We start from the raw sequence: 27,957 nt of genomic DNA, 5'->3' as shown, positions 1-27,957 counted from the left end.
TCCAAGCTTGGTGTATGTGTACATCCAAATCATTAACAACTTGTCTGTGTCCACAGAGGTCTATGTGAGGATTAGGACATCCTTTCATAATTTTGTAATTTTTCTAAAGTGTCAAAACTTTGCAGTATGAAAACTGGATCTCTCAGAAATACTGCTTATTAAAAACAGCCTTGCTTTTTAGTCACCCACCTAGGAAGGCATAGTTCACACTCCCACACCTGTCTTTGTTGGACAAAGGTGGAATTGTAAGCAGGTAAATATCCCTATCCCAATGCCTTCTCAAAGTAGAGATAAAATCAAGACTTTGCTTTACTTCAACTGCCTACAGATTATCAAAAATAATCAACAGAAACTTCTTTTAGTTCTGAGAATGTTATCCTTAAAAGAGAAAATTAGGAATGGGTATAGGTGTGCCTCACTTTAAGAAATCTCAACTTCTCAGAAAAAGAAAAAGATGTATAACATCTATTTTCATTGCAGAAAGAATTTGCTAATCTTCATTGTCCCATTTAAGATAACATGAAATGCCACGATTTAATTCATACTCAATTTTTCTAAAATAAAATGATTGAAAATATCAGCTTCATGCATATCATTGAAACCAGTGATTAAACCCAAGAGGAAGGAAGAATATTTGAAGAAATCTCTGAGAGTTATAACTACCAGTTCATTTTCAAGGACAATCTTGTTCTTTTGTTGTTGTTTAAAATAATAATGTAGTTTTTAATTCATAAGTACATTTAAATACTATAGGCCTTACTTTTCACAATTGACACTCAGGATCAAACTTTACTTATATCCAAGATATGGAGTTAAGCAATATCCTTTAAAATGAAGATGAGTGGATATAAAAATAGAATCCCAATTTATAAATTTGCTAATTTTTCTGACCAACATACTCTATACAGCAATTTTTAGGCAATGAAATGCTGTCAAAGCATCCTTGATGTCAGAGCATCAATTACTTCTCCCTGATTTAAAATATTTACATTCAAGGTATTGGGTGAATGATCATTTTCCCCAAAAATACCTCAACATTTCTTGTTATTGTTTCTCAGACTTCTGAATTAAAACTTTATATCAAGCTTACCTGTCATCATTCAAAAACGTAAAGAAATGAGTACTCATTGGTTGCTATGTAAATAAGAGAAAAATAAATAAAAATCCCAGCTAAATATATATTCTTCTTGGGTTTAAAGTTCAAGTCAACTATCAATTACATAATTACCACAGTGTCACTATTTATTAGTAAAAGCCATGAAGCATAGTAAATTATAATCCAGGGGATCTTATAAAGGGGGAAAAAAGTCATTTTTTTTACCTGGGCTGAGAAGCCACAGAAGAAACCAAACCAGAAATGCACAAATGTGAATGCAAAATTCTTATAGAAGAAGTAGCATAAGAATTTGCACATTCGGAAATAGGACCACCTTCCGTGAACCAGGAGAAGCCTTTGGAGGTATCGAAACTGTGCAAAGGAGTAGTCACTGGCTAAGACTGCCTGCAGTCCCTCCTGGCCACTGATTCCAATGCCAATGTGAGCGCCTGCAAAGGAAAAAAAGAACACTGCCATTCTCCAAACAAAGATACCGTCTCTTTGGGGAACTTGTCATTGCTCTTTTATGGTATTATTTATTTACAGGAACCTTACAGGTATAGCATTCATAATTTTCACATACATTATCTTATGAACCACTCATGATGGATATTTATCCTAGTTTTACAAAAGAGGAGATTGGCACAGAAAAGTTCAATAACTTGCACAAGGTTTTACAATGTGTAAGTGGCAAAGCTGGGACTCAACCCAAGCGTTGGGACTGTGGGACCAGTTTTCATTCCTCTGTACCAATGTCCTTTTCTAGCCTAAAAATACACAAATGACTTAATTACAGACAAGGAGGTGGGGTTTTTTTTTTATGAATGCTAATAATGGTGGACTCATTGGACCCAGAGTAGTCATTTTAGAACCACTGAGAAAAATGAAGTTGTAATGGAATCTCCATCACATATTGCCCAATGCTGAACCTGAGGACTTCAGGTATGCAGCATGCCCCACTGAGAAAATGTTCTCTTACTTTTGATCATGCTGACATCATTGGCTCCATCGCCTATGGCCAAAGTGACAGCATTTCTGTGTTTCTTCACCAGCTCTACTACTTGGGCTTTCTGGAGGGGCGTGACTCGGCAGCACACCACAGTCTTACACATGCAGGCAAGTTCTAGGAGATCATTCTTGACATCACTTTCTAGGGCATGAGCCTATGATTTAAAAAAAAATACAGAGTAGAACAAGAAGCAATAAATCAAAGGCATCACTTGGGAAGCAGATTTCTTTTTCAACTGATTCATTTTCTAAACAGTTAAATTTATGTTAAGTAACAACAGCCAATAAAGAAATAAGTGTTAAAGGCCAAGAAATTTAAGAATTAAAATAAAAGACACAGTACCCCTGCATGTTCTCTTTGACACATTATCATGTTGAACAGGAGAGAGACACAATTAAATGCCAGAGAAGTCCCAGAATCTCCAAAAATAAGGAAAATCCAAAGACAGAACCTAGTCACCATCTCACCAAATTCAGAATGAACTACAAAATGCTGATTTCTGCCCTGGCCTGCTTTGCTCAATAGGTAGAGGGTTGGCCCATGGACCAAAGGGTCATGGGTTTAATTCCTGGTCAAGGGCGTGTACCTGGGTTGCAGGTTGGATCCCTGGCCCAGGGTGTGGGCAGAAGGCAGCCAATCAATGTGTCACATTGATGTTTCTCTCTCCCCACTTCTACTCTCTCTAAAAAAAATGAAAAAATATTCTCAGGTGAAGATTAAAAAAATAATAATTACAAAATGGTGCTTTGTTCTCATGATGGAATTTTTGTTTCCTTTGCATTGCTGTTTAGTGTATTTAGTGTTTGTTGTGGTGGTTGTTAATGCATGGATTAATGAAAAGTAGATAATCTGGAGATCAGACTGAAGAACATAGTGATGAAATCAAGAGAGGCCTGCACAAAAGGGTGGTGTGCAAAAAACAGGTGGTGTCTCAGATAGAGTTCCTCAACCATTTCCACCCTCGCTCTTCTCCAAATACATAACAGCCTTTAGATATGCCAAGAAATAACTGAAAAAGAGAGTTCAATCCTTTGCAATTAACTGTGTAATTTTTTCTAGAAAACATCTTGCTGTACACATCTTGCTGTAATAAACACAATAAGAGGAAACAGTAATCCACCTAAACTTTAAGTCATCATATCTTTGAATGAATCTTTAACAAGATATTCACAGCCCCTCACAACTGGCCCCTATATTCCTTTTGAGTTCTGTCTTCTACCACTAGCTTTATGTTTGCTCTTTACTGCCATCATGCCAAGTTGCTTATTTCCATAATTTTACAGGTTCTTCCTTATCTTTGCACTGCTGTCTCCTCTACCTGGAAATATCACTTCCTCCAGGGAGTCTTCCCTGATTTTCCCACAAATAATTAAATGTGTCTGTCTCTATGCTCTCAAAGCACTGTTTGTTCCTTTTTATAGTATTTGCCATATTACTGTGAGATTAGTTGTTCCACCAGATGGCAATCCTTAAAGCAAGGTCCACGTTCTATTTATATCCTTATCTTTGGGCTTTAGGACTGTGACCTAGGCATGCTTAGAAATGTGACTGGAATGACTAGAAAGAAGGGAAAATGGCTATAAAAACAGGTACTGAAATAGATAATTCTCATGTCAAGGTCTATAACTCCTCTGGGAAATTGTGAGTTAGCACTCTCAAATACAAATGCCCTTTCTGAAAAAGAAAGTATGTAACTGGCTGTCTTGCCCAGAATGGTCCCCCTTTCTCTCTCTTTTTTTTATTATCAACAAATGAAAACCTAGACTCCCCAACTCTAAGAAAGAAAGATCCAGTTACATCCTGGAAAAGCATCAAGATTTCAGCAAACTGGAATTATAATGTGTTTGTTTTTGTAAGCTTTGACCATACTATCAGATACAGGGTCTGTTCTCCTTAAATGAAAAATGACATTTCATGGTTTCACAAGCTTCAGGCATTGAAGCTGAAGGGGTTCTTGAAGAGGATCTATCTTAGCTTTTTCTGCTTATTTAGAGACAGAGACAGAATAGTATATGTTATCACCTGAGTACTCTAACCCACCACACAGTGGCTTCTTTGAGCCTGAGGGAAAGTCAAAATGCAGCTCATTAGGGACCCTTTCCATATTGTGGTCCATTCAGCTTGGAGGCCACCAACTCCAAGATGACAGGTTTATAATTTTCAGTTGCTATTCATTTGTGCAAGGGAGAAGTCCGCGTCATCTGGACAAACTTTCAACTGAGCTTGGCCTGCAGCTGAGCTCTGTAACTTTCCATGGTGTAGAAGGCAACACATCATTATGTCTGGAATCCAGCTGGATAATGCTGAGCCCTCAGAGCTAACAGACAGCTGATCACAGGGGGGAAATACAGATCCAACTTTTTTTGTCCTCTAAGAAAATGTCTACAAGAAGATACACTTATTTTCCAAAGCTCGAAAGAGATAAGGGGTCATCAAAGCATCAAAGCGGAAGAAAAATGTGAGATTAGTTCATTTTGCATAGAAATGGTAACTTCGCTGGAGTGCAATCACAGCTTTTGTTTTCTAAATTAGAAACTCAGAAGAGCGTTTTGATATTTGTTCAAGATTTGGAACCTGAACTACATTAAAAGTACAATGCAAGTTTATTCTATTACGACAAGAACCAGATTTCCTAATCAAAGTAAATTGTTTGGCATTGCTGTAAAGTGCTGCTATTTAGAAAAGCCACCAGAGGTATCTTAATGGCAATAATTTGGAGTGGTAATTATATGAAGGTCGGGTTGTACTCTGCAAATCACAAGCATAAGCAAGAGCAATAATTGCAATACATTCATCCAGTTGCATTACTTTAATTAAATAACAGCGAACTATTACATTCTCCCTCAGAAAGCACTTAAACAATACTGCTAAATGCTCTACAGTCACTTAGACAAGATTGATATTCTGTGAATTTGGTATTTCTTTGGATCCTCCCTTTACTGTGGTAATTCAAGCAATAATGCATAAAATGTATATTAAAAGTTTCCTTTTACCTCACAAACAGGAAATCAAGTGTATGCTTGTTTCCATTAGTGTCATTTGTTTGGAAAACACAAAAGAAATTATGACAACACAAAAGAGACGATTATTGGGGTGAAGAAAAAGAAAGAACAAAAGCCTTAAGTGAACTCACCAAACTGTGGCCATTTATGATTAAGGCGTAATCTCCTGTTACGGTTTCTTCTACAATTGAGTCCAGCTCCAGCTGCTGCTTTTTTTCAAGAACTATATGGCCATTGGAAGAACTTCTGTTTTGTCCAAACAAATTTTCCTTTGCTTTCCTTAAAGGCAAGGGGGAGTAGGGGGGAGAACAAATTATAACAAAGTATACAGAGCATACCTTTTAACTCTAACAAGAGATTGGCCTAGAGGGAAATTCATTTTGCTGCTATTCAGACAGGCTGTGACACAAGATTCAGTTACAGCAAGCTTGATAATTCTTTGTAATAGGGATACCATAGCAAATTTCCAAATTCCAGGAAGTAGGAAGGAAAACATAATGAAATAAAAAAGAATCATCTTGAACATTCTAAATTACTTAAAAGCTAAATCACCATCTTGATCTGGCCTTGAACTAGGGGCTCATGATAAATTTGGTATATAAGGTTGTCTGCATTTCAAGGACTTAAGAACCACTGATCTGGCATGAGATATTGTTAAATAATGAAAGGGAAAGACTAAAGAAAATTCATGATATCTTTTAGGGATTCCAGGGTATCTATGGAGTAAATACATTAATCAATTTGTAGAACAATGTAATACAATCCAGCTTAAAACAGCAGGCTTCTAAGGACAATATATTTGACAATAATACAAATGACAGCATTCATTGAATTGGCATAGTCATTATATTATAATGGATTATTATAAGTGAAAATTGTACTCATCAGCTCAAACAATAGACTAAATCTTCTGAGAAAGACACTATAGACACCAAAGGGTAGAGGGCCATTCCAAATGGAAACTCTCTTCATGCCCTAGCCCTGATCAGCAGAATAATCCTGTCCACATCTCATCCATCTCTGCTGCTTAAGAGGAAGACTGTATGGAGACTCAATAGCCTTAGAAGTGGCCTTTTCCTTTTCTCTTGAAAATGGAAAGATGATGCTTTTAGACAAAGGGAAATTTCTTCTCTGAAGACCCTTGAATGACAGGTTTTGAAATAACACAGGGCAAGCTGACATGATTACTGAACTTTTCACCACAACAGGGAGCTACTCAGCAGACCCTCCCTGAAGATGAGTGTCAACACCAGCCACCAGCACTTCAGGCCACAGCTTGCATATACAAAATGAGTGCCCATGAGAAAATGGGGAGTGAGAGACTGGCCAGAAAATGGATGTTTTGGCTTAGAGCAAAATGAAGTGGTTCCCCAAAGGTTCATCCTACACAGAAGAAGTTTAATAAAATGGTTTTCAGCGGTGACTCCCATGAAAGAAGAGTATGTTCACTGTACAAAAACAATCACTGTAGTCCGCAACTCTCTATTTGAAAATGTAACACTAATTATTTACATACTAAGTTAAAAAACAAAAAACAAAACAAAAAAAAACCTTATCTTCTGGCTCAACATCTCCTTCTGCTGTCCAGGACCCAAACCACAGCCTGTATTTAGGAACCCAAGCAACCCAGAGGTTACATGGCCCTAGGTCCAAGGATGATATCATGCATTTAGCAATCAGTTTGCAGAATCAAAATAAAAGGTTTATAATGTCAGAGTGCTATGTGTGAAATTTAAGGAGTTAAGGTGAGGAGGGGGAGGGAGTGCAGTCATGAAAAGTTATGGTTTTAAGTGGGAGGAACAGACTTTTGCATCAGATAACCATGGCAGGGAATCCTCCTCACAGTCATGGAAATTTATAGTCCAGTGTAATGAAGAAAGCAAAAGAGACGAGTTCCTCAGAAATTATCATTTTCCTGACAATGTTGCAGAGCTCATAAATTGGGTCCGAAGAAAGCACCAAAGGGCAAACATCCCCTGAGGTTTCCTTTTTCGTAAAGTTCTCACTCGCTGTATAAATGACTCAATCTCTGTGTTCCCTCAGGAGAATGAAAACATTCCAAAGAAGGGTGAAGTTCATAAAAGTATTGGCTGAAATTTTATTTACTTAGTATTTTTCCCCCTAAATTGTCTTCCTAACATCTCACAAGAACCTTTTCCAGGCAGACAAAGGACAGTTTTCCTAGCTCTGTTTCCATTCCCTCTGCACTCCCTCCGTACGGGACAACCCTCCTCACCAGATCGGGCTTGTGCATTTTCAGACTTTTGCCCATGTTCTATAGTTGTCATTTCTGTTTCTTCCTGGAACATCTCTTCAAATACCAGCTGGTTCTTGCAAAAACAATTTATTAGAAGAGCAAAAGCTACACATAACTCCCTTCAAAGAATATGCACTATATTTTTTGCAGGCATAACACACAATGCTTAACCACAGAATACAAATAACACATGCTAAAACAAAAGAATGCCTTTTTCCAAACTTCGTAATGAAGGGCAGTCTATTACAATGTTGGCATGCAGAAATGCATTAATGATTGAAGCAACCGCAGCATTCACAGCCCCATGCCACTACAAACACAGCAAAGCCCAGTGAGGCCCATGTCGGCTGGTATGCAACCTATAAAGAAAAGAGATGGTAGGGAAAAGAGTCCTTCTGTCAGTCCTCTTAAGACACCCTATATTCAAACATTAAAAGGACCTGTTAGGAAATGGATTGATATCATGATTTCATGCTTAAAAGAAGACAATCTTGACCTTGATATAAGGGCATTGGGCTTGGAACCTGAAAACCTGGGTTTGTTACTTTACACAGTCAGTTGGAGTGCCGGGGAGTCTCCCCCATTGGCCAAGATGATAGAGGGGAAGGTTGTTACACTGAATGCGCCAAAAACTAGACATATGAGTGGATAGGGCCCCAAGGCTGCCAAAATCTAGCAAGGTAATTGGATAGAAAAAATCCCTCCCCTCCCTATACCTATAAGATCCTTGGTCGTCAGCAGAAAAAGAGATTGGGTCTTTGAGAGGAGAGTCCGCCCCTCTCCCGGGTCCTATGGCTCCTGAAATAAATAGCTTTCCTTTTGCACCAGCACCTGCCTCGGGAATTTGGTTTTTGTTACATCAAGCAACCAAACTTCCATTTTTTTGTTTTGTTACAGGTTCAGGCCTGAGGTTTGCCTCTGACATCTAGCCACTTGATTAGTCAATTACAATCTCAGGCTACAACCCAGGTCTTCAAATTCCTAGCTCTTGATTTGCCACGCCAAATAAGTTTACTATAGAGTCTGCCACAGGCTGCAGGCTGTTTCTAGGTTGGGCCAAGACACAGTGACAGAGGAGCAATTCACGGACTACCCTGCCAACAGGAAGGGAGAAAGTACACGAAATTTTTATTTCAAGCCTTAGTTCCATCCCTTACTATCTGTGTGACCAGAAGACATTAAAGCCCTGAACCAGTTTAGAAACTGGTTTCTTTATTAGAAACTGGGGGAATGGTACCAGCTAATCAGACCAGATGATAACAGCTATGAAAACTTGGGCAGCTATACACGTATGTACTAGAAGCTCTCCAAAATTACGTATTTCTCTGAAGTTTTACCATTTATGATAGAAATTTAAATGACTAAATACAGTTAGCTTGGGTGACTAGCATTTGGGAATTAGGAGCAAGATGCATTTTGTTTGGCCTGCATAGTGTTTTTAAAAAATCTGTATGAGTTTATGGACAAGATGATGTTCGCCTTTCCAAAGGCCCCCACCCCTCCCTAATGTCTTATAGCCCAGATCATGCAGGTAATGTTACCTTTCTGGCCCTGGAGTTATTTGCATTTATGAATCCTGCTCGCTCAAAAAAATAACTTTCCACCAAGTAGCTGTATTTTTTTTTATTAAGGAGGAAAGTATATCACTGGTATACTTCTCAGAAGCAGTAGAGTTACTTCATGGTTTAATTAGTTATAAGACATGAATTGTTCTAACAATAAAGCATGTGATACATGCAACAAAAATGAAACATGGAATGAGTTTGCCTGTCAGCCCAAGCAAAATTACATTCTAGTCTATTTTCTTTAGGGCAGAAGACATATATATTGGTGCAATATAATCAGTGCAGTAATCTTCTGAGAAACCATAGCAGAATTTAATTGTAGATTTCTGGGCATGCCCTCACTACTAAAGCAGCTATGGCAGTAAAGTTAACAAAGGACTCAAAGTGTCTAAAATGATTTCATGACACTAAATTTGAAACAAGCCATATGCATGATATGCATGAAAATTACATATCCATGTTTATAAAATAATCTAAATACATTTGACAGGTTGAAATATAAGCATTTAGGTCATTTCTTCTGAATAGCTACTACCACTTAGATCCTGTTCTTTTGATATACTTTTTTTGTTTGGTTTTTACATGAACTCCCACTGAACTCAAAAGCATAAAACAAGAAAAGTTAATGGTGTAAATTTATGATTTCAATATTTTATCCCCAGAACTATGGGCTTTGATATAAGTAACCAAGATTGGAATTATAGAGAGCATCTTTAGCAATAATTTTTCTTAGATGTTCTTCCCCCCTTCATAATATTAAGAAAATGAATATTATAAATGGATGTAGAATTTTCTGCTATGCTTTACCTCTCTATCTTAGACTCTAAAAATGGGGTGAGCTCCAAGTTTGGGCTGAAATAAACATTATTTGCCAGTCAGTTAAACAATATGGCCTCAAGGATCCTGAAATAATTAGTCTAGATAGAAATTATTTCCTTTTTCCCTCTAAATATTTTTTCTCATTAAAAAATGGAGATAAATTTTTTGTTTTTTTCCTAATTGTAAAAGTATTGTATGAATACTATTTTAACTTCAGATGATACAAAGAGCCATAAAGAAGAAAGCAAACATGATCCATCTGATCCATCACTGAGAACTATCAACTTTGTATATGTCCTCTAGAGCTTAATAGGTAGGTAGGTGGACAGATATGGATATAGATATATAGTGTTTATACATATACAGGGGTGGGTAAAAGTAGGCTTACAGTTATTCATATGGAAAATAATACAATACTTAGTGAATAATAATCTATACTAATAAAAGGGTAATATGCTAATTAGACCAGACATCTTCCAGACGTCCTTCTGGACAAAGCCATGGTGGCAGGGGCCTAGGCAGAGGCAGTTAGGGGGCAATCAGGCTGGCAAGGGAGGGCAGTTAGGGTGTGATCAGGTCAGCAGGGAGCAGTTAGAGGGTGATCAGGCCAGCAGAGGAGCAGTTAGGGGGCAATCAGGCCAGCAGGCAGAGGTGGTTAGGGGCAATCAGGTAGGCAGGCAGAGGTGGTTAGGGGTGATCAGGCAGGCAGGCAGGCAGGCAAGCAGTTAGGAGCCAGTGGTCCTGGATTGCGAGAGGGATGTCTAAGGGCCCTGGATTGGAGAGTGTGCAGGCCAGGCTGAGGGACATCTCCCTCCCCCTCGCCCCCATGCACGAATTTCATACACCGGGCCTCTAGTACAAGAATAAACTTTCATGTACTCCCAACTGTAAACCTACTTTTACCCACCCCTGTACACATAAACATACATGCTTTTTATTTTAAAAAAGGATTATACTTTGTATGATGTTTCGTGATCTCATCTTTTATTTAACTATATCATGGATATCTTCCAATGTCAACAAATAAATAACCATTTTTAATGACTACATAGAATTCCATTGTAGGTATATAGCAAGGCAATTAACAAAATCCCTGTGGCTGGGTATTTGAGCAATTTCTAATATCCCATTATCATAACTGATGCAGCAATGAATATTTCTATATATGTACGCATATATTTGTCCATTTATTTTCTTAAAGGCAATTCCTAGAAATAGAAATCCTTGGGTAAAAAATGTGCATATGTGAGCCCTGGTACAGTTTCTCAGTGGTTAGAGCATCCGCCGTGGACCAAAGGTCTCGGGTTCAATTCCCAGTCAAGGGCACATACCATGGTTGCAGGGTTGATCCCTGGCCCCAGTTGGGGCCCATATGAGAGGCAGCCATTCACTGTGTCTCTCTTACATCAATGCTTCTCTCTCCACCTCCTCCCTCCCTTCCACTCTCTCTCTAAAGATCAATGGAAAATATATCCTTAGGTGAGGATTTTAAAAATAATAATAATAATAATAAATGTGCATATGTGTAATTTTGAAATATATTACAAGTTTTCCCTCTAGAAAGTTTCTACCAATTTACACTCCCAACAATATGTAAGAATTCATATTTCTCCACAATCTCTCCACATAACAAGTTATGTCATCTACTTAGTCAACCACATGTAGCTGAATAAAATTTTGAGATATTAACCTTGATTCCCCACCTCTTCTGCAAGCACCACCACTACCATAGGTGACCCTCTTTGTTTCCTCAGAAACATACCTTGCCTTGGGGAGATTCGACAGAACCAAATATAGAGAAAACAAAAAAGTCAAGATCTTGCTTTTTGCTAAAGGAATTTATCACCACCAAACCAGAATTACATGAAATATTAGAGTCTTCTCTAAGAAGAAGAAAAAAAGATCAAAACTGTAAATAATAAAATGGAAATAAACACATATCTATTAACAATTGAATCCAAAAATCAAAATAAATGAACAAACAAAAACAGACTCATAAAGATAGAGAAAATTTCAATGGCTGCCAGATGGGAGAAGGCTTGTGGAGATAGGTAGAAAAGGTGAAGGGATTAAGAAGTACAAGTTGGTTGTTTCAGAATAGTCATGGGGATGTAAAGAACAGCATAGGGAATATAGTCAATAATATTCTAATAATTATGTATGGTGTCAGATGGGTGTGAGATTTACTGGGATGATCACTTAGTAAGTCACACAATGTCTAATCACGGGGGGTACATCTGAAACAAATATAATAATGTATGTGAACTGTAATTGAAAAAATTTTTAAATGATTTAAAATTTTTTTTAAAAAGATCTTGCTTTTTGAGTACCAAAATAGGCTCTTGATACTTACAGTAGCATTGTCATTCTGAATTCCATCAATCTGGAATTTTACTAATTGGGCTTTTTAAGAGGGAAGAAAAAAGTTTCTTTAAGTCTCATGAGATTAATCCTTAAAGCAACATAGGCATAAACTGTTGGCGATTATAAAGAAATTACCTCTTTTTTCCATCTCCCATCCAGCCTACAGGAAAAGGAATTTAAAGAGGAGCTTAGATGCTGATGAGTCACTAAAAGATACCTGGGTGTTGACCCACATCCTGCACTACTAGTGGTTGGAACCATGTGGGTAATGGAACCCTCAGAGAAGTTTTTGGGAATCTGAGGATGGAATAGTTGTCACTGAGATTCAGTGACATGGAGGATAGTAAAGTTATTTCAGGAACAGAGGCAGCCATGTGAGAGCACAAATCTTCTAGGACACAGGTCAGGAAGCCACTCGCAGGAGGATATGGAAGTCAGCCAAGAGAGACAGCCAGCAACCTCAAGAGACCAGAGACCAAATAGGGACACAGAAGTAAGGAAATGCTAAATACCAGCAGGGTCTCTAAGGTCAATGGCAGGTAAGGCAACTGTGCATCCTACACTGGAACTAAAGTTACCCAAAAGTGCCCAGTTTAATTGTATTGTCATCAAGCAGAAAAGAGATTCAAGTTCAGTTTTAGACAATTTAATAAGTTTCTGTTCTTACATACCTGAATGTATTCTGGACTAAGAAGTCAGACAGCTAGAAACGACAGAGCATCCTTCTACTCCTCTTCACATGGAATTGAATTCTAAGTCCTATTCATTCTACCTCCAAAGTACTTTCCCCATGTTACAGCCTCACTGCCTTAATTCAACCCTCATCATCTCTAAGCTTGAGTATTCCAACAGCCTCTTGATGCATCATTCATTTTCCCAGCAAACATAATCGATCCTGTCACTGGAATGTTATTTCTAAAATGCAAAATCAGGTTTGTCACCCTTCTGTTTAGAGACCATTCACATTTATCCAATACTTTCAGGTATTGTATACAATACCTTCAGGATAAAGTCTAATCACTTTTGCTTATCAATCAAGCTATCATCAATCCATCTCTGAAAAGATGTTTCCACCCTTAGGTGTGAAACATTCTAGCTACAACTTGGAATATTGCTCCTGAAAAGTAACGTGACTTCTTTCATGTTTCTATGCCTTTATGTGTGCTAGTTCAGCAACCCACAGTATCATTATCCAGTGTAACCAAGGGAGGAAGAGGATCCATAAAAGTTGTGATAAAGATCAGGGTTTTCAATATCTTAGGAAGGTTCATAAAAAAATATAGATTTCTCTATGATAAGAATGCATAGAATCTCTAATTTTTTTTAAGTTTTGTGTTATATTTGGCTACCATGACATCAACCTGGTCTAGAGAACTGCTATATCATGCTGGTTAGAAGTTATGACTGGAGATTGCCTATGTCTTTGCCAAATAAAAATTGGGAAATCTAATTAATTGTTACTGACATAACTTTATTATTATTTATATAATTTTAATGATAGACTCCAGAGAGTCTATTGGGAAAATAATAATAAAAGCAGTGCTTGTTGCTGGAAAGATTGGGAACAATGGCTGAAGGAAAGAGGGAAGGAGGAATGAAGGAAGTGGAGAGAGTGGGGAGGGCAAGAAGGATGTTAATTAGTGGCAGTAAAGTTTTAAATTCTTGACTCACTTAATCCTCAAAATAAAATAATCTATTAGGGTACATATTTGTATATTTTCCTATTTTTCAAATGAAGAAACCAAGCAAAGACAGATTGAACAGCATATCAAAGTCACTCAGCCAGCAGGTGAGCATGGTGCAGAGATGTTAACTAGGCTCCAGTGAACAGGAAGTTTGTGCTCTTCCTCTTACTAGTCCATCTGCATTCTTTCCTGAAATTTATTCTCACCTAATTGCTCTTCTAGTGTCTGAACACAAGTGAAGCAAAAAGGTGCCTCAGCAACTACATTTTTTATATTAATTTTTTAAAGGAGTAAGAATACATCTAAGGTGTTTTTAGGGAGAAGCATAGCAAGTAATTTGGTGCATAGGATCTGGGGCCACACTGCCTAGCTTCAAATCCCTGCTGAACCACTGACTAGTTGTGGAACCTTGGGCATATTGCCCTGTGTCTCAGCCTCCTAATCTGTAAACAGGGGTAATGATAATGTCTCCATTGGGTTGCTTTGAGAATAAAATGAGGTAAGACATGAATACTACTAACAATAGTGTCCCAGGCATAGTCTCAAAGCATTTAGCAGTAGGCTCATTAGAATCTGGATATGCTCACATCTATTTTCCTTCAGCAAGAGATAAAATCCCCCCAAATAAAAAAATTTTAATTATTAATTATCAAGCAAATCACCAATATTTCTTCAATAGGGATCTATCATTAAAGTTATAGAAATAATAATAATAAAATTATATCAATAATAATTAGATTTCCCAATTTTTATATGGCAAAGACATAGCTTCCAACAAGCATGACATGGCAGTTTCCTATGGTGGGAAAAGGCAGTGTAGAAGAAGTTGAGAGGTTTGATTTACAAATATTAGTCAGTGGTGCTAACGGTTGAGACTTCGTTTCTTTCTAAGGTTCAGGAACAAAAGTTTAATGAAGGAGACACCTTAAGGAAACCCATAGTGCACCGCTGTCCCGTGGAGGGAAGGTTAGGCCCCCCTCTAGAGTACAACAAGCAGCAAGCAGTTTGCCTCCAAGCCAACAATCTATTTAGTCAGACCCAAAATGGGTTGAACTTAGAGAAGCTACTATAAGCATCAACAAACAAAAATTGTTATAGGACAGCATTTTTGAAGTGCTAGGAAAATAATTATGCAGACTTATAAAATGTTCTTCAAATAAAGTAACAAAAAATAAATTGACAAATAAGAAATACTATTTCTCAAAATTTAATGTTTGTCCACTCTTACCTTCAATTTCACCACTTATACATTTTCTGGTCCTATGTAGTGGTTACACAGGTGGACGGTATGCTATTTCAATAGCAGCTATATCAAAATGTCTACTTTCTTGAAAGACTACCCAACTTTACACACCATCTCCAAGTTTATCTAACCATAAGCTTCATCTAGGTGCTTATTAAAATACAAAGTCGTATGCCCATCTAAATTCTTAATAATCTTAATTTTAAAGCTAGAGAATTGGTATTTTAACAAGTGCCCTCAGTAACACTGATCACTCATTATCATGTAGAGTTGACAGGTTAATCGCCAATGCATACTTTTAAAGGCTAACAATGTAAATGATTGAAAATCATTTTCTAAAAATACTTGGGAACCCTGTCTGGTTTGGCTCAGTGGATAGAGCATTGGCCTGGAGGGTTGTGGGTTCAATTCCTGTCAAGGGCACATACCTCACTTGCAGGCTTGATCCCCAGTCCCAGTCAGGGAACTTTCAGGAGGCAACCAATCAATGTGTCTTTCTCACATTGATGTTTCTCTATGTGTCTCCCCCCCACTCCCTGCTTCCCTTTCACTCTCTCTAAAAATCAATGGAAAAAATCCTTGGATGAGGATTAACAAAAAAGTTAAATTAAATTAAGAATACTTGGGAAATGTTGGAGGCTTGAAGATATTAACTCACTACTAATATCAAACTTATCTTAGTTTATGACCAAAATGAACAGAATTTTAGGAAACATGAAGAAAGAGCTCTATATTAAATGAAGACCATAGGTAACTATAGTGTCTTTCCACTTTTTCAACTACCTGATCTTCCCTTTTCCCTCTCTCTCTTTTCCACTCTTTCCTTCTTCCTTTAACACTTACCTGAGTTCTTCTCTGACTTCCATTGCGGTGTTCCCTGCTATAATGAACACTTCATTCATGTCATCAGTCAGCATGTTGCAGGCATAGCCAATGTTGATGGCAGTTTCTGATACAAAATAAAGCCTACTTCAGTTAGAACATTACTTGATAATCTATCTATATATATAAAAGCCTAATATACAAATTGTCCCTTTGGGAGTTCGACCAGGAGTTCAATCACTCGCTGTGACGTGCGCTGACCACCAGGGATTGGTGCGGAATGAAGGGAGGCCCCGGCTGGCAGCCAGAAGGCCCCGATTGGCCCTGATCACCGGCCAGGCCTAGGGACCCTTCTGTGCATGAATTTCATGCACTAGGCCTCTAGTATATATATAAAAGGCTAATATACAAAGTGTCCCTGTGGGAGTTCGACCGGGAGTTCTATCGCTCACTATGACATGCGCTGACCACCAGGGGGTGATACAGAATGAAGGAAGGCCTTGGCCAGCAGCCAGCAGCTAGGGAAGGGAGGCCCCAGACAGCAACCAGGGAAAAGAGGCCCCCGGCCAGCAGCCAGAAGGCCTCAATCTGCCCTGATCACCGGCCAGGCCTAGGGACCCTACCCATGCATGAATTTCATGCACCCGGCCTCTAGTACACTTATATAGAAGTGTGTTTTTTTCTATAGAAGTTTTGAAGTCATTGCTGTATTTTCTTGTAGCTTATAGGCTCCCTTAATGTCAGAGAGAGCATAATGGGTGATAATGCAAGAGACCCAGAGGGAATTTCAAAGCCCTGGCTCCCATGATCAAATTTACCAATTGCTAACTCCATGGATCCATAGCCACATCTATGAATCCTCAATTTTCTCATATAGTTTTTACCAGAGGTCCCAAATACTACCTTTGGAGAGCTGAAATACTAAACTTAGCCAATTTTCAATTCTTCTGTAGTAAGAAAACTGAAAAACAGCTCAACAAAATGTTCAGTTGGACAGCAAAAAATGCTCTTGTAAATTTTTTATAGTTCTCCTACATGCAACATGGTCATTTTCCCATTAAGTGAATGGACTGCTGCTGCTAGAAAACTGGAAAATTACATGATGTTGGGCATTCCTTCCTCCAATTTTATAGAAATGGAGCCTCGGATAGTTAGGTAACCCTTCCATCTTCAATAAAGTCATTTGATTCTAATTCTGAGTTCTTAGGCTCTATCTAATTCCATGGAATCATTAGATTTGCCTGTACTAGGTCAAGGAAGGCAACTGATAAAATCTCAGCATGTGCTTTGTATAAACCACAGAAATTAAAGCTAAATAATAGTAATCTTGTGGATATTCATAACTAATTGAGCAGCTATACCCACTGATCAACATCAAACTCCAGGAAGTCTGTAGTAACACACCACAGAGCTCAACTTTCTATTGTTTATTTTTGTGATCAGTGATTTGGGTGAACATATAGAGAACTGATTCACCATATCTGAAAATCCTCAAATGTTCTAAAAATATCTACAGGTAGATAGAATCTTAAAAACATGTATTCGCCAGTTAACTGAATGTTTCTGGTTTACTGAGGACCAAGCGTAAAAGCATTTTTGTTTTAACCATTACTGCTAGCAATAGATCCAAAATGTAGTGGTCCCCTTTTCTTTCTTAACAAGCACAGAATTATGAACATAATGACTCCTTTTCTGATGACTTGGCATTTTGTCATGCCTGAAAGTGGGTCAGCTCCCATTTACCACTGCATGGGAAAGCTTGGAATTCAACTAGGTTACTCTAGCACAACTGTTGTGGTTGTTAAAATACCAAAATATTTACATACCAGTTGATAAACAGTTGCTTCCCTGAGCCTCCCAAAAGCCTGTTCCCTCCTCTAAGATCCCCAACCCTTTCTTCATTGCATCAAGAAACTAAAGGAGTAACCCTAAGATCTCTAATGTCCTGCTTCACTATTATTCAAGTCTCAGTCCTGATTGGAGGCAGTGCTCACATAAACCTGTAGGTAAACATTTTTAATTTCACTGTTGCCTACAGGTTTAACTATTATATTGAAGAAGTGAGTTGAGCTGAAATTCAACAGACCCCAGGGTATACTCTAGAAGATATTTTCTTAATTTTTTTTATCTTTAAATAGTAAGTTCTTATATTAACTTTCCTATTTGTATTTCAACTATTTCCTATATAGAGGACTGGGCACATATCTAATTAAACTTTCTGATTAGTTAAAATTTTACCATATAAATTATTGCCCTCTGTTCAAAACATCTGTTTTAAAATTACCTTGTTTGTCTCCTGTTAGGACCCAGATCTTAATATTGGCTAGTGATAAACTTAAAACCGTTTCAATAACACCCTCTTGTAACTTGTCTTCTACAGCAGTGGCACCTAGAAGCTTTGTTGAAAAATAGAGAATACCTTATGTTAATGCATGCAAACAATATTCATAACATTTACAGCTTGCAATCACAGAGTTCAGAGGTCAAGGAACACGAATTGAAGACAGAAAGTATGATGCGTTGATATAGTAAACATCCTATTATGTGCAGCGGTGGGGTGGGAAGGACCCAAGAGGAGTTTCTCTAATCAAGCCAACTCATAGGAACACCAGCTACTGGCAGAGATCCTGTTAGCACAAACAATCAGAAGCCATTTGGGCTTGTACTGACTTAAGAACTCCCCAGCTGCTTCCTGGCCACTGGGGCCTCAGGGAAGAGTAGTTTCTAGAATAAATGATACTCTCATACTCTGGGCAGCACAGATATCATCAAAATCTCACAGGTCTAAGATGGCTCAGAGCTGTAAAACTTCCCACTCTTCCTGGCAAGTTTCCTGCTCTAAAAAGGTGGATCATAAAGCAGGGAGGGGGGAAAAATAACATCAATGGCATACCAGAGGTTGACAAACAATAGGAGGTCTGCTATTGTCCACTCTAGGGGACTTCCAATTACATAAGCTACAACTAATCGAAATAATCCTCTAGGCTCTCACACATGGCAAACTCAAAGCCAACATATAACACATGATTAAATGTTTGAAAAAGTAACATCCGCTGTGTGCAAGATGATTTAGCCAGTGGATTATTCCTATCCTAGATCTCTAAACACATACTGTCCTTTCTATAAACACAAACCATCATGCTTCTAAACTCGTACCATCAAATCCCGTTCAATTTCTTCATACAGCCCAGCTATCCGTTCATCCCTCTCATCTGTGGCAGCATTTGCATCTTCAAGCATCTTATGCCACTCTTTAAAGTACTTATCATCCAGATCTCTGTATGCAATGGCCAGGGTTCGAAGGCCTTCCCCTGCAAATTCCTGCCAGAGCAGACATTGATTTAAGAACCACCCCAAAGCAATAATCATAGCAAGAACAATAACAATAACGGGTAAGAAGCTTTGCACTCAAATTCACTTTGTATCAAGAACATAACTTGGCCATCCTGACTTCCAACTTTTTAATCTCCTTGAAAATAGGAGACAATGTTTGCATTTTGAATTTTATTTCTATTAAGTTAAAACATTCAGGGGACCTAGCCTTCCCCCTAAAAGATATCTAAAATGTCTGCTGAGGTGTCCTAGTTGAGAGTGATCAACGGTGCCCATGACTTGAGATATCCATTTGAACCAACATGTGTATATTGGTTTCCAAACTATCCTCTGCCTGCAAGAAGCCCTCCTGGCAATGAGAGGAACATAGCCTGTTTCATGGCCGTGTCACTCAGCTTTGAGTGGAAAGAAAATGACCCTTGGAGGAGCCATAGCTCTCACATCAAAGGCAGAGGCTCTCTGAAGAGATTGTAGCATGACAGCTCACCAGAATTTTGTCACATTCCCCTAATAATATAGCTATGTCTAAAATTAACTCAGTCCTACTTTTGTTTGTGCTTGAAAATTTTCCATAATAAAAAGTTAAAAGTCAATAATAGGTGAATAAATAGATGTTAGTCAGGTAATAGAAGTTTAAACCTATTAATTATGATTATGTGATAATAAAAACTCTTAGGGGGAAAGGGGAGAGAAAGGCAGGAAGTCAATATAAATGTTTGCTTCTGGGAAGGAGGAATAGAAGGGGAGGCTGACTTTTCATTCTAGATCTCCTGTAATTTAAAAAAATTTTATATATATATATACATATACACACACACACACACACACACACATATACATATAATAAAAATGTTTTAAAACTTTAAAGACACCATAAGGTCAGGGTTAGTTTTTAAAAATTATTTTTTATTAAACTGTTTTCTATGGAGTTAGTGTTTAATAACAGGTCAAATCAATGGGAGAATTATGCTTTTCCTTTCATGTCTCAGTAAACTGACAATCTTAAATGATACTTCTGGTGCTTTATTCTTCTAATAGGGAAACCTTTTTAGATTAGGAGACTGGTAGTTGCTAAGTGGCTAGAAACATATGTAGATCGCTTTGGGGAAATGCTGAAAACCTCCCACTCTGCCTAGGCCTCCAGTGGTCATTTTACGGGCCTGTATACTATAAGCGTTTTTATAGCCATTTCTCTGCCTTTGGGCATTGCCGTTGAGCACATCTTCTCTATGTGTTTTGGCTTACACAACACACAAAGGTTTGTGATCATACACCAGTTAAACCATGACACATCCTAATGAGGTTAATGGAAAGAAAAAGTCAGTGCAGACTGCCCAGAGAGACCATGAGAAAAATTCTCCAAATTTATCTTGTAGGCAGTTGGTAGCAGTTTGGATATGGCAATCACATTTATAAGCCCTGCCTTCCAGGACCAACACGGGGTCCCCTACTGATCTGAACATGGAGTCACTGTGTTGTAACCATCTTTTATCCTCTTAACTCGCACAAACATTTCTTTGCCTTTAACTTGCAACCCCGCTGGGCATTCTTCTCTGTTCTGTACAATAGTGAATCAACTCTAAGAAGACATTACAAAAAGGGACAGATGACTTAAGTTATTTAATTAGTACATGAAACACAAATTGAATCCTAAATGAGCATTTGAGCAAGGTTGTTTCCTATCATTAAACAATTCAGAATCAATAATTAAATATAAATTTAAAACCTCAGAATTTGAAAGTCCAAATGAATAAAGTGAATGAAAGCAAAGAACAAGTCAAATTGATATTACCTGAAAAAAAGTTTTCTTTTGCCTAGAAATGCAAAAAGGCCAAATTAGGCTTCCTATATTTTAGTATGAAAGGCAAACGTATGAAAATCCAGGGCCTTAGTGTTTGAGCAATGACAAAAATTAGATACTTATGATTCCAATGTTGTTCTCATAAAAAAAAATTAAAAAGACCATGCCAGCCTTCTGGAAGAGATTAAAAGAAAATCAAGGATCCTCTATTGGAAAGACAAAAACAATAGCTATGTTTGTACCCAATATTACTAAACCATCATTTTTTAAACTTTGAGTCAAGCAGAGGTTTTTTTATTCATTTTGTTTGTTTGTTTTTTTTAAAGATTCAGGGAATGTTTTGTATAAAATATAGGGCTTGACAAAGAACATGAATCCTCAATAATTGTTTAAAGGAGAGAAACCAGTGAGGAAATGAGAGTTTTGGCCAGTTGCCCATAAAGTTCATACTGGGTTAAACAGAACCTCAAGCAAATACTAGAGAGACGCTTGAACTTTGGGTTTAAACCAGGTAATGCTCATATTTAATTCATAGAATCTTACTTTAAAAAAAAAAAGTTTGCCAAAGATCACCCCTGCTCTCTTCAGAAAACCTTTGGAAGGAAATAATGCATAGTTTCAGGATGTATGCAATTGGTAACTTCAACCCAGGGAACATAAGTGACTCATCATGATTTATGTCCTGAATAAAAAGACCCCTGGAAGAGAAAATTGGCTACAGAGACTATTTTCCCCTCACCCTGTGAACACAACCCTAACCTTTTCACTGATGATGATCCTACGAGATTCTGTTGGTGCCAGACACAATGGAACTCAGGTGAAAGCAATTGTCCAGGTTTGCTTCCCTGATCCAGTCCCATCTCCCACGGGGAGCAGCCCCCAACTGCAGGGGAGTTAGAGCCAGTGTCTGAGCCTTCTCCTGGCCGGAGGTGGGGAGCCCACATTCAAGGGCTACTTCTTAGCTGCTGTGTGTTAATCCACCTGTGATGAGACCAACCAGACTCTCGCGGGGCAGGGGGTGGGGCCACGTGCCAGTTTCCAGACATTCGCTGGCACAGTTTCCTGTGGAACCACTCTCCACATGTTTTTTATTTCAGAAGTCAGATCATTTAGCTGATATTTTTAAAATAAGACCTAACCATAACAAGTGGCCAAAGGGCCATTGTGCTAACCTTAAAACAGAGGCACTTACACTGATATGGTCTGACGTCAAAGCCAGAAGGTCTTCATTGGACAGATGAAGTTTTTCAAACAGAATCGTGTCTGCTCCTTTGGAATAAAGCTTTATCTGTCCTTCCGGGTTTCTAACTGAAAAGAAAAAAGTTTGGAAAGTAGGTGATAATCAATAAAATCTGTCAAAATGAGGCTCTCCCAGGGCTCCAGCCAGGCAATTTGGAAATGTGCATGTTTCAGCCAGTAGTAAAATATTCAGTGTCTTTGGTTAGAAGGTCACTATCTAGGTTGCTTGGCTTTATTCCTGTTTTATTAACTTAGAAATATTTCATCTATTGGAATCCTTTGATTTCCCAAACTCAGAAACAAGTGTTTTTGTTCTGATGTGTATGGCCTTCCTATTTTCCTTGCTTACTGTTTCCAAAGGGTTGATACATTTATATTGAGCAGAATTGGGAGCTTGATTTCCTCTCTCCTGGTGTGAAATTTAAGACCTATAGTAGGAATCAACTAACTGTCAGTGTTATGCCAAATGATCTCCATATGGAATTCAAGCCCTTCAAACCAATGTTTTATGCATTAGTTCTCAGCCCTTGCTAACATATTTCTTTACCCCTTTACTCCTTGGAAAAGCTTTTTAATTCTTGGTGGTTCTTTCTTGAGTCACAATCCTGGCTGTAAGCATGCCTCACAGGGGGCTTTCAAAATCCAAGTTTCTACCTTCTTCCCACTGGAAGTATTTATTAGTATGGCTGGGTCTTTAACCTGCCCCCAGGTTTGGGAAGGACAGCCTTCACTAGGCTCCCCTCATCTCCAATACCTAATCCTCCCTCCGATGTTCCACATGTTACTGTCAGACAAGTCTGTTTTTAAACTGCAGAATACTTGGCCTACCTTTGTAGGCTTAGCTTTACAGCTTGGCATATACTAGGCACTTGCTTATTTACTGAATGAGTAAATGAATGAATGGATGGCATGGCAATGTATTTCCTTCCAGGAACTGCCTACAATTCAAGACAACTGCCTGGGTCACAACTTCATGGTCTGAACACATGGATCCTCACCAAGCTTCATTGAGCCATAGATTATACATGTTTCCGTTCAATGATATCTTTCCCCTAAAGATAGAATGCCTCAAAACAGATGAACATAAGTATGGATTACTATTAATTTAATAGGACTCAAAATTTGCCACTTGATTTAAAGAAATACAAATATCATTGTACAATAATTGTTTTTCCCTCTCACCTCTAATGACACTTAGTTAACATTAATCAGTTCTAGTTTCCCCCTGGCTTGGATAGATCTAACGCACCCTGGAAATGATTCTGTACTGAGACTTGTCTAGGTTCATCATTCTTCTAAGATCCTTGGTCAGATTTTCTAGTTGCCATAACTCATGCAGTTTTCGTACACTCTGGCTTTAATTGCCCATATTAGAGGGAAAGAGAGAAAATATATATGCAATTTATCTAATTCAGGGGTCCTCAGACATTTAATCCTAGAAAAGGCTTCCTCTTACTTTTATAACAATCCAATTTGATAGTTTCCCAAATAATTATTTCCTCACATCGCCAGAGCTATGAAAGCAAAGTGTGTATACCCTACCTTTGCCAGTGGGACTTCTCTGTGACCATTTTTGATAGTCCAGACTAGGACATCCGTTCTCAAACTTTTGGGTCTCAAAATTCCTTTATCCTCTTAAAATTTCATGAGGACTCCAAAGAGCTTTTTATATGGGTTCTATCAATATTTACCATGTTAGAAATTAATACTGAGAAATTTTATTATATTAATAGTCTTATGACACTATATATTACTATAATGATCATTATTATAATAATAAACCTATTACATAAATAACATTTCTATGAACTAGAACTATATTTTTCCAAAACAATAAAATTTAATTTGGGGAGTGCATTGTTTTACATGGTTATAGGTCCCTTTAGTGTCTGGCCTAATAGGAGACAGTTGGGTTTTCATATCTGCTTCTGCATTCAATCTGTTGTGATATTACACAGCAAGTGGCCTTTGTAAAACTCCATAGTATACTCAGTACAGAAAGAGTGAAAAAGACATTAGTATTATTATGACAATAGTTTTGTCCTTGTGCATCCTCTGAAAAACACTCCAGGTTTCCTAGGGTTCCCCAGACGACACATTGAGACCCACTTGTCTAGGGAAATCACAAACCCATTGTGATTTGCACAAATTCCTTACCATCTCCTTGTTTCACAGTTTCTACATGTGAAAAGGAGATGTTTTTAAAAAATCTAACTTCTAAGGTCCTTTTCAGCTGTACAATTTTCTGATTCAATAAAGATGTTCCATCTCTGATGCTGTCTCCTAACCCAGCATTGGCCCCTCTAATGGACACATTATCTTCCTTCAATAACTAGCTACTGCTTCTATATCCCCAGATTCAATAGCCAGACTCATCGTTCACTTAATCTCCAAATCAGATATCTGGCCACCATTCAGCTGTCCCCCTTCACACCCACACATCCAATTGAAGTCATGAATTTCTCTCTGTCACCTCTCTGGCCTAGATTATCACATTAACCTACATGGTTTTACTCTTTCCAGTCCTGCTTCCCCCAGACTCTTCTGTAATCCAGACAGAATCATCTTCCCACTAATGTTCAGAAACCTGCAACAGCTTCCCTCTAACCTTAGATGAGGTGTGATTCCTTAACATAGCATAATCAGGGGTCATCCAGATCTGCCCCTTTCCAGCCTGTTTCCTGCCCTGCTCTACCATCTTCTCCTCCATGCTTCCACACAGAACATATTTTAATTCCACCTTCTCCTTAGCTTCAAGTCCTTGGAACATGGTAAGCACTTAATAAATCTTTGCTTAATTGAGTTGAATTATAATGATGTAAAATTTATTGAGAGCAGCAGCTATGGCTTTGTGACATACAGTGGGACCTTGATTTACGAGTGTCCCGACTAACGAGTTTTTTGAGATACCAGCTGTCTCTCAGCCGATTTTTTGCATTGAGTTGATAGAGTAATTTGAGTTAACGAGCTCCTTAATGAGCTCGGTCTCGGAACGAATTAAACTCCTAAGTCAAGGCCCCACTGTAAAGGGAAGACAAAGGTCAGAAACAGTTGCAGGTGTATGCTGTAAGAGTAAATGCAATAGCAGCACTGTGAAGGGTGATCAATAATTCTGCTTTGCATCTCAGTTGGGTGGCTGTTCATACATTCACACGGAGAAATGCCTGACATATGGCAATATGATTTTTACTGATAAGCATTGAACAGTTTAGAGTTGAGCAACCCTTATCTAAGGACCTTGTAAGGGCTTTTCAAGGAGCTATTATAATGTATTCTTCTTTAATGATTACCTGCCACTAGACTAGCCTCTACTATAACTGTCTTTGAACTTTATCTCTGTATTTTTATTTACATAATTAGTTGAGTTTGTGCTTCTAAAACTACATAATGAGATTTATATGTTTATCAACATAGTGGATTATAAACCCTCTACATAAGTCTCTATAGAAATCCATTTTTATTTACATATCTCTAAATTAAATCAGGGGTCTTGTTCCAGAATGAAAGTTCTACTGGTATACAATTGTGGTTCAATAAATGATAGGCAAAAGGGGGGAGAAGAAAAAGAATGAGAAGGAGGAGAAGAAGGGGAAGAACAGAAGAGGAAGAAGAAGGAGAATGAAGAAGAAAAAGGAGGAAAAGGAGGCAGAGGAGGAGAAACATAGCAGATGTCTGAGCCTTCACATCAGGGTGTTGTCCCCACTGACAACCATGAGACCGGCGTTGTTTTTGCCTTGTTATCAAACAGAGACTTTTCTACCCTTGTGCAGCCTCTCTTTCAAAGTCCGCCAGATTACAAGCCACACAGAACCAAAATAAAGCCCTCAGGCCTCCATGCGTTCTGTGGTGGAACATTACCTTTCTTCATATGGGACCCATTACAGCAAACATCTGATGTTTGTGGTCAGGCTGTGATTTCTCCACAGCCTGTAATGTGACTGATGCTGGAGAAAAGCCAAAAGTTTCCCTGTGTAGCAATCTTAGGTTTTTGTCAACACCCTCAGAGCCAGTTCTGGGCCAACCCAACATCAATAACACCTCCCCTGAAGCTGTAAATAGAAGATAGCTCCCACTGATACCGCATTAGGTTGACACTTAAAGCAGCAGCATCTGTGCTCATTGGGAACATCACTGATAACCGCCTAAAACCTGTTGTTAAAAATATAAAAATAAACATCCTCAGATGATGTTTAGTTTTGACCTGCTGAGAGCCATCTTCTAGGGCTCGTTTCCAGTAGTTAAAGACCAAAAACACTACAATTACATAAACACATATGTTTTCCACAGTAGAAAGTGATTTAATATGAGGATCAGGATATTCAAAAGTTACAAAGTATTGGGTTAAGTTTTATTTAACAAACATTTGTAGAAAACCTACTGTGTGCTAAGCTCTGTGCTTGGCTCTGGGCAGTTTAAGACTAAGGCATGCCCTGGCCAGTGTGGCTCAGTGGTTGCACCAAAAGGTTGCCGGTTTGAAACCCAATCAGGGATATGCCTGGGTTGCAGGCTCAATCCCCAGTAGGGGGCATGCAGGAGGCAGCCCAACGATGTTTTGGTCTCATATTGATGTTTCTCTCTCTCCCTCTCCTTTCCTTTCTCTCTAAAAATCAATAAAAATATTTTTTAAAGAATAGTATTAAAAAAAAACAAAGACTAAGGCAAAATGAATGCATAGCACCTGCCTTCAGGTAGTACACACTCCAACAACTGGGAAAGTCATGATTCTTGTGGGACTGGTATCACACTCATGTTATGAACAAGGGGCTCAGGATAACAAAGGAGAATACAGTTATTTGGAGAGCAGGAAAAGAATTGAGAGAACAGGTAGCATTTGAATTGGACATTACCAGGTGAGTAGGAGTTTTTTAAGAAAGAAGTAGAGAAAAGGAGAGTTCTAGGCAGGGGAAATAGCACACACAAAGGGTGTGAAAGTGCACAATGCACGCCAGGAATGGTGAAGAGTAGTAAGTTGGAGCACAAAATTTGGAGAAGTGGAAGAAAAATCAGATTGCAGTCAGACTGCAAATAATCTTGAAGGACATCCTAAGGACTTTATCCTTTAAATTCTACGAAGCCACCAAGGTTTTTTAAGAGAGTGATGGCAAAATCCGCCCAATGTTTTAGTAAGAATGCCCTGAGGTCAGCATAGAGGATTACTTTAAGGAGGAAGAATTTTGAAGATTTTGCAATAATACAAGCAAGCAGTGATGAGAGACATGACTAAAGCCATGGTACTGGAAAATAAGGGAAAAGGAAAGAAGGCGTTTACAATAAAAGGAGGTTTTGAGGCTAATTTTCAAAAGAAACAGTGTGAATCACTGAGGATTCTATAGATAAGGCGAGAGATGCTGAGCCCTGAGTGGAGAGAGTAGCAAAGGAGACAGGTTTCAGAAACGCTTCACACAGCTCTTGGGAACGTAAGGAGTAGTATTTGATGATCTATTAGTCCAGAGAAGTGGTCCCCAAACTATGGTCCCCTGACCAGCAGTACCAGTATTGGCATAATGCGGGAGCTTATTAGACCTGGAAATGTTTAGGCCCCACCCCAAACCTACCGAATTAGAAACTCTGGGACTGAGGCCCAGCAATCTGTTTTTACAAGCTCTCCTGGTGGTTCTGATGGGAGGTAAAGTTAGAGAACCACTAACCTAGGGGCATAAAGGAGGGAGGGAAGGAAGAAGGGAGGGAGAGAGGGAGGGAGGGAGGCAGGGAGGCAGGGAGG

At 38.4% G+C, this 27,957-nt stretch overlaps 1 protein-coding gene across 1 annotated transcript in view; it reads right to left on the bottom strand.

Annotated features, from left to right (window-relative positions):
* The window catches only part of ATP8B4 (ATPase phospholipid transporting 8B4 (putative)), a 190,693-nt gene that overhangs the window by 32,154 nt on the left and 130,582 nt on the right, over positions 1-27,957 (bottom strand). Inside the window, exons 16-22 of the mRNA XM_023751673.1 lie at positions 22,189-22,304; positions 19,019-19,183; positions 18,147-18,258; positions 15,884-15,989; positions 5,239-5,386; positions 2,076-2,259; positions 1,322-1,545 (exon numbers count right to left, since the gene is read on the bottom strand). Of these exons, the coding sequence (XP_023607441.1) occupies positions 1,322-1,545; positions 2,076-2,259; positions 5,239-5,386; positions 15,884-15,989; positions 18,147-18,258; positions 19,019-19,183; positions 22,189-22,304 (1,055 nt within the window). The remainder of the gene's footprint in view (positions 1-1,321; positions 1,546-2,075; positions 2,260-5,238; positions 5,387-15,883; positions 15,990-18,146; positions 18,259-19,018; positions 19,184-22,188; positions 22,305-27,957) is intronic.

Source organism: Myotis lucifugus, unplaced genomic scaffold (genome assembly GCF_000147115.1).
Source record: "Myotis lucifugus unplaced genomic scaffold, Myoluc2.0 scaffold_23, whole genome shotgun sequence".
Lineage (NCBI taxonomy): Eukaryota > Metazoa > Chordata > Mammalia > Chiroptera > Vespertilionidae > Myotis > Myotis lucifugus.
Note: the sequence above shows the minus strand (reverse complement) of the source record. Positions and strands in the feature narration are given on the sequence as shown.